We start from the raw sequence: 10,199 nt of genomic DNA on the forward strand, positions 1-10,199 counted from the left end.
TGAAGATGTGGCCCATTGAATGTTGGCACTCCTCAAATTAGTTTAGTTAAACCTCAAAGCTTCTCTCGCTGGGAATTTCCTCTTAAACTGACCAAATTTAAAAGCAAAGTTTATGCTTTTAACCACCCCTCAGAGAAATTGCAGATTACGTTGTACTTAACCTCCTTTTGATAAAGCTTATTTTTTCTGCCTTCTGTCTGAAATAACATACCCAAAATAAATTAGGTATATATTCACAACAACAAGGGATGTATATATAGTATTGGTCCAAATGAAAGCTGAGATATGTGAGATTACTACAGTGTTAGAATCAAGATATGTGTTACTGTGTCAGAGTAAATTCACCTGGAACACAGTAAAAAATGTAAATGATCATCTCCTTCTAAAAGACAACACAATACTATGAGTGAAAACAAGAGGACACCATCCCAATTCATCTAGGAATTAAAAAAGTCCTAGGAATTAGTAAAGTCTGATGAGGAACTGTGTGTAGCACCTCTACTGACGTAAACATCTCAGGAAGCTATCGCTCCCTGTTGACAATGAACACCTCTATTAATGGTCAGAGTCAGGAAAATCAAGGGATAGTCCCCAAATTCACCTTAGAAACACCATGAGGATCCAGAAAGAAGTGAAGCCCAAAATATTATATCATAGGAAGAGTGAATACTTCCCTATAAACTCCCCATACATCTTCAAAGAAACTACCAGGACCTTCATGATTAATTTCAAATAAAGGCAGAGGCATAGAAAAAATAGGTTAGCAGAGTTTTGTAGTGCTAGAATATAACTTTTCATCACAGATTAGCAAAAGTAAGACATACTTTATGATTTTGACTGTTAGATCCCTGAGTTTTTGTCCCACAGTGATCAGAAAGACATCACATGACACCTTGTTTGTGAGGTTTGCTTCAAGTAGAAAAATGAGCAGCAGCTCTAAAGAGGACAGTGCTGTTCCCATGTTTTGGTTACATTCTCATTTAATTGCTTGGGGTTTGTATTTTGTGTGGTGGATGCCAATGCTTGGTAGAGTCTTTTAGCTGAGTCTCTCCCTGATTTTGATAATGCTGCATGTTAGAATAGCTGCTTCTTAGTGTCTGTAAACATCTTCTGTGCTGCATGGATCTCATGCTGCCGTCTGTACAGGGGAAAAGGTGAAGAAGAGGTTAATCTGTGATGTTTGTTCTGTTCCAGGTCACTTAACAATCAAGGTAGTATTTTAGCTGACTCTAAAAAGATTCACTGTGGTGGTGATGACTAATTGACAATGTCTAAAGGTTTCTGCTGCAAGGCCCAGGTTTTCCAAATGGCTCAACATCCACATCTTAAAGCCCTCACATGAATACCCAACAATACCCTGATTCATAGCTAACTAACCTGAACTGCACTTGTTAGACTATAATTCAACTATCACTATGCCACATCATCCATATGTTCTTGTTTACTGTTTATTTATGTTGTAATAATGAATATTTTCACCTGCACTTTTGTGTTAATGGTATGTGGTTTATATATCATGAAATAGCAATTTGCAGTGGACAAAATGTGCTATTTTCTGGTGGAAACAAACCAAATGGTCATAAGTGGCAGCACAAGAACACATCCAGAATATCAAATTAAGGGAGAAACAAAGAAAATACTGGCAGAAGGGCACAGACTTTAAACATAAATACTTCTCTACCCACCAGATTTAAAACAGATTATTTTTTAGTCTAGGTGTTTTGGTTTTTTTTTTTTCTGTCCTTGGAAAATATGTGTTTATAAGCGTTACTCATTGTCATCCACCAATTCATCATTTAGCAGAGTCCTCTTCATGGACGACAAAGCTGGAATCTTGCTGAAATCTTACCATGCATTATTTCTGATAATGCATGAAATGTGAAAATAAAAAATGTGTCAAACCGATGAGAAATAGTTTAGTTATGGATATATTGTCAAGTCATAGATCAGCAGTACTAATGAGTTTGCAATTAATCACTGAAAACAGTACACAAAAAATGTGATTTTTAGATTTTAGATTCCTGATTAAGAGCATCGTATGGTTTTAAAGTTATGATTAATTCAACAAGAAATGCTGTCAAAATATATTTTATATCTACAGTGCTTAAATAAAAAGAAAATATGTTTAGTTAAGTTTTAGATTCATGAAGCATTTCAAATTCACTACAGTCATTCTCACAGAGTCTTCCTCAGTCTGCTAGTTCACATTATAGCTGAGTGATCAGGGTTTTATACGTATAAAGCTTCATATAAATTTGTTATATTGAAACAGTGTGAACTATGGTAATGCATATTAAATACTACTGTGTGATAAAGAGCAATGTTCTTCTGAGCTGAGGGTTAACACAATTATATATATATATATGAAAACAATATTTGATAGTAGCTGTATGATTGAGGAGATGAAGTGATAAATCAAATAGTTGTTTCAAGATCTGCAGGAAGGAGGAGTCAGAAAAACTCTAAGCAAGCAGGTTAGGTTCATTGAGTCAGTTTCTATGGTAACTGACTCAGAGTTCAGGTTGCTGCTCCTCTGTAATGAAGAATCAACCATATCCCCAAGAGTTTTTACAAAACATCCTTGCCGGAACTATTCGCTTTTTAAAATAGACTAAATATGCCACAAATAGATTTGATTCATTGTTAAATTCATTGAGACATCATGAATGATCAGATTATTTAAATGTATAGTGTACAATGTTGTTTTAATGCATCTGTGAATTACCCACTGATGTGAATGTGACAGTGCTAGAAACAGACAAAACTTTAGGCCTAAATGCTGTGACTGTAATCTGTTTTTAGGCCAAACACAAACGCTTTCTAGGCCATTCTGCTCATTTGACCAACATACGCTTCACAAATGGAGATCGTTTTGTCGTCAGTGCTGGCGGAGATGACAGAAGGTATGAATGAATCACCAAGTCACTGTGTTTTACCAGTGATGTGAAATTGCAGTGTTAAACGATACAAACATTTTTTTTATTTATTTATTTATTTTTTTATTAATCCCATCCAGCCTCTTTGTGTGGAGATGTGCCCATGCCCTGCACTGAAAAATCCCACCTGGACCAACCCTTGCTGAGAGAGTATGGGCGTCTCCTAGGATAGATCTCCAGAGAAAAGAAGAGATGCATTTAAGTGATGAGGAGGAGGACAGACCTGGCAGCTTGATAATTAGTTATCGTGGTGATTCGACTTACTGCCTCAAATCTAGGTGCATGCATATGTGCAAGGCTCATTTTCATCACAGTCCTGATTGTTAAAAAAAGGTGATGGGTGTACAGCCCTGCTCATATGATGTCATAGTATCATTGAGATAAACATAGAAAAAGAATTTATTGTGTCCACATCATTCAGTGATGGTTTTTTTTTCTGAAAATGAGCTTACCTGTGTACATTTTGCCACTTGGCAGGCCTATGAAATTGTGTTACTGACAATGCCATTTTTCAAAACATGTAGCAAACAGAATTAGCCTTAATCTAAGTGTCTGTGAGGGTTTGGATTCTTTTTATATCTTTTGTTTTACTTTTTGGATCATGTAGTCATTTGTTCTATTTTTACTAGTAACTCCAAACCCTGTGGCCTTCCTCCTGAATGTAACATCCACTGTTATGTTCTGGATGTCAGCATGCCAAAGCATACTATGCACTGTATACCTGACCTGGTCACTGTGTTGCCCTAGTGATTCATCTATGAGTTGCATTGTTGTGTTGTTGACTGGTTGATCTCAAACCTCCCTCAGCAGTGTTCCCCTAATGAAATGTTAATGTGTGCATCCTTGTTTGAGGATTTGTTTGTGGTTAATGGGTGTGCATGGCTTACTGGAAGACAATCTGTCCAAACCAAATTCCTCAGAAAACAAAGAAAACTGCTGTATAATGATACTTAATGCACTGTTGCAATTCTTTTGGTTACTTTTGTGTGTGCTGCTATGATATATTATTGTTGCATTTTAATGAATATGAAAAGTGTGACTTTTATCAACAGTTAAAGTAATGTTTTGTGTCATGAGATGTATTGCGTAAATGGAATGTTTATCAGAGAGAATATAAAAAGTGCAAAACAGTTTCCTCATATCTAAGACTAAATACTAAACAAATGTTGCTGCATTATTTGATTTACATTTAATCAGTGTACATATCATTTGTAGATATTCTTTTTGTATATTTTTGTGAGATGTTTCTTAAATTTCATTTTAATAAAAAAAAAATAAACAAATAAAAAAGGAACCATGAACTTTAAAAGTTTTAAGTGATTCTTTGAGTTTACTTGAGTGACACTTTCCAAGGTAAACGACTTTCTCTTGCATGATAAAGGTGCAGTGTGTAAGAATTACTGACAATTAGTGGTAAAGATGGACATAGGAATTACTTCAAATGCCAAGCACAGTTGTGAATTGTCAGGGGCCACAGGTCCTCCAGACATATACTTAGTTTCATCTGAGTGGATCTAGAGGCCTCTGGTGCAGCAAACTGCACTGTACTCATAATGACTGAACTATCGGTAATTACTTCAAAATTGTGTATATGTGTGCATTTGTGCCACTGAAGGTGTTACTTATCCCAAACGGTGCTTCAGCACCTATTGAACAAAGTCAGTACTGCAGTTTCAAGTAAGCTTTGGAAACTGCTTCAATTTAAACCGAACACATTTCAAGATTTTGTTGAACTGAAGGACATTTATATTAAGGAAAAATTTACTTTCTTCGCTATGTCGTAAATATATTTGTCATACTGTGGTAAATGGATATATTTAAGCCATAAGTTACTGTTTGTAATTATGAGAGACCAAAACAATCACTTTCTCATGTTTTCCTTCTAAAGGAAATTATGAGAATATTTTTTCTGCAACATGTTTTATGTCAACCTCTCCCTACATCTTTTTTGTTTTGCCTTTAACGTAAAAAAGGATCAGATTTTAACAAGCTCACAATCTATCCTTCTAGCATCAATCAACAGGAATGTTGCCCTTTTATTGTTGTAATGCAGTGCAATTAACAACAGAAACTATTTTAACATCTCATTTTAATTTGCATATAATAGAAAAATAAAAGAATCTGTGTATTTTGACTTAATTTATTCCAAATGAAACAATATAACTTAAAACTTCAGAGACATGGCATATTTACATATTTTACACATAAAGGCAAATCTAAACACTGAATATTCAAAAACTTCAAGTTAGTCTTTGTTTTGCTGGATTACACCACACTAAAGTGCAGCTGATTATGTGCTGTCACTGTTTGTTGTTGCAAACTGATCAATACACCCGTTGCTAAGTCAGTTTAACTTATTTTCACACAAAAACATAGAAAAGGCTGATAAATTGTCATTTGCAATATTCACTGCCACTAAATGTAGTTGACTGAATCAGAAATTCAACATCATCCACTATAACATAAAACTCCCAGTGACCAGTTTATTAGGTTTACCTGTAGTTTGCAAGTTCATGGTAATTGTTTAGGACGTCTATGTTGCATGTTTAATGATTATTATCCATATAATCTCTTGATATTTATTATTTTATTAATTTAACTAATAAACAGCTGAATGTGAGTACTGAATATCACAGACTCAGGGATCATAGTTTGACAGAGAAGGAACTGCCACAGGAGCATCCATGGTCAGCCTGAGGGTTCTTGAGCACTTGGAAGGTGGAACGGATCAGCTCCTGACTGAAGTCCACTGTGGATCCTTTAACAAACTCCAGACTGTCCTGGTCCACAACAACACCCACTCCTCCCTGTTCAAAGACTCTGGAAGCAGCAGGATTAACAGACAATTATAAACCAAACCATGGGTGTAGTGCAATAACTTGAAAGCTACATTTGTGTAAAGTTTACCTGTCATCTTCATTTATGCTACAATCTACAGAAAACTTGTACTGGAACCCAGAGCATCCTCCTCCCTCCACATGTATCCTAAGGTACTCGCCCTTTTCCATGATTTCTGATAGTCTCTGGATTGAAAGCGGATAATACATGAGGCTTTTACACCTTCACTGGCTGAGAAGAGACTGGAAAGTGGTTGTAACACAGCAGGTCTAGCAGACTTTTCATACTGACATTCAAGAACTCTGCAAACAAGTTGACAAATCACAATGCAAATATAAAACATGAAAGATGACAACAAATCCTCAAACACATCACATTTCAGCTGATAAGTGGAGATATCAATAATTTCTTTTCACCTTCCTTTTTTTCCTTCACTTCTCTTTAAAATGTACTTATTTAAACAGAAAAGCTAATCATTTTTAAATAAGCTAAGTTATTTGAAGGTATACGTTGCATATGGTTGAAACACACAAAGTTCTTTACAGGTCTTCCTGCTGTGCGTGACCAAAAATGTTCCACATTATATGATGTTCAATTCAAGAAACTAAACCTGATAATGTTCTAGGGGTCTTCTAACCTTCACGCACGAATCGGTGAGGTGAACTTTATCCTCAGATGGGCTCAACACCCCGGACTTCTCCTGGACGGAGACGTTGCTGTAAAACCGAAGTCCCGCTGTGTAAAAGGGTTTGGAACTCTGAGGAGCCCGACTGAATTGTTGACTAACATTGAGGTTGTTCAGAAGAACAGATGCCCTGCAGAATATAAGAATCTGTTTACCAACCCGATTTAGCACATTAGCCCTTGTGCTAGCTAGTTAGCCTACGTATTGAAAGCTAGCTTGCTAACTACAAGACAAACAACACAACATACTCCCGAAAGATTATCAACAAATAATAATTTTGCTCACATAAAATCGTATTAATGCCGAATATATGCGGAACAATAACATTACCTTGCAAGGTTCAGTATTCTTGACTTTGACGCAGTTATCATTGCTCCTCTAAAGACTGACATCTTCCATAACAAGACGTTGGTAAATTTCACTTTCCCGTCAGCCACATACTGATCGCGTGCTTATTGGATAAAATACTTGTCTTTCAAAAATGACACGCCCACAGTTAGGCAATACGACTATTTGATTCGTCAACTCAGTTGACAATCAAGTGGTATTTGGATTGAAATATTGGGCACTTGGATACTGTAGTTATACATTTTGTATTTCGTATTTATTCTGAGATGATTACAGCTGTTACTGCATTTTCACGTTGATGTTTGGTTTAAACGGGCCTAATCTTTTCCTCTTGTTATTTTAGCACAGAAGGCGGGGTCTCGTAAGACGTTCCCTGACAGGCTAAATTTCGGGCTACGAAAACACTCAGTTCTGATAAAAGGGCGTACAGCGATCGCGTGATACACGGAAACAAGGGCTCGTTGGTGTTACCAGTGTGGAAAAGAAGGCATCTCTTCAAAGGTACAGGTTGTTCATTTGGAATTTTATTCTTCGTAGAACTTTAGGATATAGAAAACTTCGTCGTGTTTTGTGTTGTTTACAGTTTTGTCTCCCAGTGTAAACCCATTTATTTGTTGTTCTAAACTTCGTACAGCAATCGACCAATTTGTTGTGACTGTTTTAAGTTGAACTGCTTTGATAAAGTTTTTTTAAAAATGTGATATTTCTGTATCTTGGTCATATAGACACAGAGTAAAAGAAACATGGAAGGGCGGATTGGTTTCGTTGTTTTCTTGTGCTTGATGGGACTCACCTGTGCGAACCCAGTGAAGTTTATTGACTGCGGTAAGTTTCAAAATTACTTGGTATATTCTTAAGTTTATACCTCCTATATTAAGACACAAGAGTATTTTAGAGCAGCACATTGTAAAATAAATAAATAAAAAATCAAATCGAAAGGAGAGGAAGTCAAAGTCCTTACATTGGTACTTTTTGGTTCTACAGTGACACAGAGTCACCTGATCTTGGGATTTTTTATTTTTATTTTATTTATTTATATTATTATTTTTTACTTTTTGGTTATCTCTTAATTCCCTCCAATACTATTCTAACCATTTTAAAGCTTTAAGGTCTCATCACTGATTAGAAACTGCTCTCTGGCACTGAGACAATGATGATCCCTGAACAGTAATGATTACTAGAAATCAAGGTTGTGAGACAGAAGCTTGTGATCAAAACCTAAACATCATTCAAATAAATCAACATACAGGTAATACATTTGGGCTGGAATTGGGTGGTTTTTTTTTTTAATAAAAATATGACGCAGGAAGCTTGTTTTATTTTAGACTTCTAGATGTTTTGTTGCTGTTTTTTAAAGTCTAACAATTAACTGAAAATTATTTAACTTGTTAAGATCGGTGATAGTGGGCCACTTCTTCTAATTAAAGTGCTCCTGAAAGTAATCTTGTAGTAAAAACATTCACATTTATCTATTAAAATCTACTCGTTCCTCATTTGTCCTCAGGCTCTTCTTCTGGTAAAGTTACCTTGGTGGACATTAACCCTTGTGACTCTCAGCCATGCCAGCTTCACAAAGGACAGTCCTACAGTGTCAATGTTACATTCAGTAGTGGTGAGTGGGCTTACTCTATTCATGAAGACCATTAAAATGTCGACATGAATGTGTATTTCATTAGAGTTTTAATCATGTGTCCTGTTGAAGGTGTGGAGAGCAAGACGAGCACAGCAGTGGTTCATGGTATTATCGCTGGCGTTCCCATCCCTTTCGCCATTCCGGTGGGAGATGGCTGCAAGTCTGGAATCCAATGTCCCATCCAGAAGGAGCAGGTGTATCACTATGAAACCACCCTACCTGTGAAGTCAGAGTATCCTGCAGTAAGTAGTATCTGTGAACTGTTTTCCAACTGTTCTACAAAAACCTTTGCAAAGATCCAGTCCAAGGGTTTATGCGTATAAGGTCTTTTTAGCTGAAAGTGTTTGTTCAGTGTGGTTTTTGACTTCGGATTTGACTTTTTATCCTACACTAATTGGTCAGATGTGTTTCATTTTATTTATTCATTTACCAGGATGGGACATCTTGTTTGAATTTACAACCTAAAGACTCATCATTAAATGCCCTCAACTTACTTTTAAAAAGGTGTAAGGAGACCGGTTCCCCCAGACATAGTTTATCCTGCAGCAAATTCCAAGCAACATATCTAAAACTTCTTTTTCAAGTCTGACTTTGGGTATCAAGAGCAAAAATATATTCTGAGTCACAGGACGAAGATTGTAGCTACGGTTTCTTTTAGATTGGATAGCATTACATAAGTGTGAGGGATGCAGATTTAATATTGCCTTTTATAAATAAAGATGTGCCAATGATTGGTACTTCTTGGTTTACCATGTCTGTTCCCTTATACTCAATTAGTTCACAGAACAGGGTTAAAGTTTGATGAGTACCCAGTTATCAGAACTAAAGGCCGGAATTGGCACTAGTTCTGCAACAATAAGCAAAATTAATCTGAGCATTTTAATGTTTTACTAGATTTTTTTTTTTTCTTTTTTTTTCTTGAACGTTATAGATGCTTCTTTGGTAGATTAACCAGTTTCTTTTTAAGTGAAAGCACCATCTGTGTGATAGGAAAAAATAATCACTTGTTAAATTTATATCAGAAACAGCTGAAAGGTTTTCAGCTATTTATGCACTACTTTTAATTTCAGTGGTTCTTTAGCATCAAAGTTGTGGGTAAAAATAGTGAATTGCTGCTTTTTCTCTTCCCCATTTGTCATCTTTTCATTTCCTCTAACACGAGAAATTGTCCCATCATGTTCACGGACCCATCTGTTCTGCTTTTACAGATTAAGCTGGTTGTGGAGTGGGAACTGAGAGACGACAGCAGCCAAGACTTGTTCTGCATCAGGTTCCCAGTTCAGATCGTGTAATGTCAAGCCAAAGTAGCAACAGGACCTCTGACAAGTGTGTTGTTTAAAGGGATGAAACTTTAAGTAAACTTAAAAGAATGCCAAGATTTCTAGAAAGATCTCATTTTATGCATTCATCATGTTGATTTTAAGATGTCTTTCACTGGTTTTCATTACTCTTCCGCACATTAAATAAAAAGGCACGCTTTTTTTGTGCTCTGATTTGCCTAACGATCAATTTTAGGAGATCTGGATGTAAAAGTGAGGTTAATGATTGTGTGAATGACCCTGAACTACATTCCACTATAGTGCAAATATCTTGTCTTACTGGCTGCTGTGTAGTCAGAAAGGGTACATAGGCCTACTGTACTTCTTAAAAGGTTTGTAGTATTTCTAACTGACCAGACTTGTGAAATTGGACATTGTTTAAAAAAAAAAAAAAAACAACTAATAAAGAAATCTAACATGTACCAAAGTAGTTATTTTTT

General features: G+C 36.0%; 3 protein-coding genes across 6 annotated transcripts in view; 2 read left to right on the plus strand and 1 right to left on the minus strand.

Moving 5' to 3' along the window:
• The window catches only part of eml5 (EMAP like 5), a 39,542-nt gene extending 35,313 nt beyond the window's left edge, over positions 1–4,229 (plus strand). For both annotated transcript variants that reach the window (XM_041971990.1, XM_041971991.1), the window contains 2 exons: positions 2,803–2,903; positions 3,017–4,229. In XM_041971990.1, coding sequence (XP_041827924.1) covers positions 2,803–2,903; positions 3,017–3,053 — 138 coding nt within the window. In that variant the 3' untranslated portion in view covers positions 3,054–4,229. The remainder of the gene's footprint in view (positions 1–2,802; positions 2,904–3,016) is intronic.
• An 833-nt stretch (positions 4,230–5,062) lies between these two features.
• isca2 (iron-sulfur cluster assembly 2) lies at positions 5,063–7,002 on the minus strand. Of its 2 annotated transcripts, none has more exons than XM_041972768.1 (4): positions 6,790–7,002; positions 6,385–6,589; positions 5,844–5,959; positions 5,063–5,756 (listed from the first exon to the last, which is right to left on the minus strand). In XM_041972768.1, exons 1-4 carry the CDS (start codon positions 6,849–6,851, stop codon positions 5,582–5,584), a joined length of 558 nt encoding a protein of 185 aa, XP_041828702.1. In that variant the 5' UTR covers positions 6,852–7,002; the 3' UTR covers positions 5,063–5,581. The 2 variants fall into 2 exon arrangements, with proteins under 2 accessions (XP_041828702.1, XP_041828703.1); XM_041972769.1 differs by having other exon boundaries at positions 6,412–6,589; positions 6,790–6,922.
• A 107-nt stretch (positions 7,003–7,109) lies between these two features.
• On the plus strand, positions 7,110–9,933 carry LOC121631725 (NPC intracellular cholesterol transporter 2-like). 2 transcript variants are annotated; one of them, XM_041972771.1, is made up of 5 exons: positions 7,110–7,308; positions 7,539–7,632; positions 8,312–8,419; positions 8,510–8,682; positions 9,649–9,933. In XM_041972771.1, the coding sequence occupies exons 2-5, from the start codon at positions 7,551–7,553 to the stop codon at positions 9,730–9,732; spliced, it is 447 nt and encodes a 148-aa protein (XP_041828705.1). In that variant the 5' UTR covers positions 7,110–7,308; positions 7,539–7,550; the 3' UTR covers positions 9,733–9,933. The 2 variants fall into 2 exon arrangements, with proteins under 2 accessions (XP_041828705.1, XP_041828704.1); XM_041972770.1 differs by having other exon boundaries at positions 7,113–7,308; positions 7,533–7,632.
• Positions 9,934–10,199: the final 266 nt, after the last annotated feature.

The sequence above is a fragment of the Melanotaenia boesemani genome, chromosome 20 (genome assembly GCF_017639745.1).
Source record: "Melanotaenia boesemani isolate fMelBoe1 chromosome 20, fMelBoe1.pri, whole genome shotgun sequence".
Lineage (NCBI taxonomy): Eukaryota > Metazoa > Chordata > Actinopteri > Atheriniformes > Melanotaeniidae > Melanotaenia > Melanotaenia boesemani.

Coding starts and splice junctions, on each gene's coding strand:
- isca2 (XM_041972768.1), bottom strand. CDS start 6,851: ATGTCAGTCTTTAGAGGAGCAATGATAACTGCGTCAAAGTCAAGAATA. Junction 5,960..6,384: donor GACCCCTAGAACATTATCAG/GTTTAGTTTCTT, acceptor CTTTCAATCCAG/AGACTATCAGAAATCATGGA. Junction 5,757..5,843: donor AGCATAAATGAAGATGACAG/GTAAACTTTACA, acceptor TGCTGCTTCCAG/AGTCTTTGAACAGGGAGGAG.
- LOC121631725 (XM_041972771.1), top strand. CDS start 7,551: ATGGAAGGGCGGATTGGTTTCGTTGTTTTCTTGTGCTTGATGGGACTC. Junction 7,633..8,311: donor AGTGAAGTTTATTGACTGCG/GTAAGTTTCAAA, acceptor ATTTGTCCTCAG/GCTCTTCTTCTGGTAAAGTT. Junction 8,683..9,648: donor TGAAGTCAGAGTATCCTGCA/GTAAGTAGTATC, acceptor CTGCTTTTACAG/ATTAAGCTGGTTGTGGAGTG.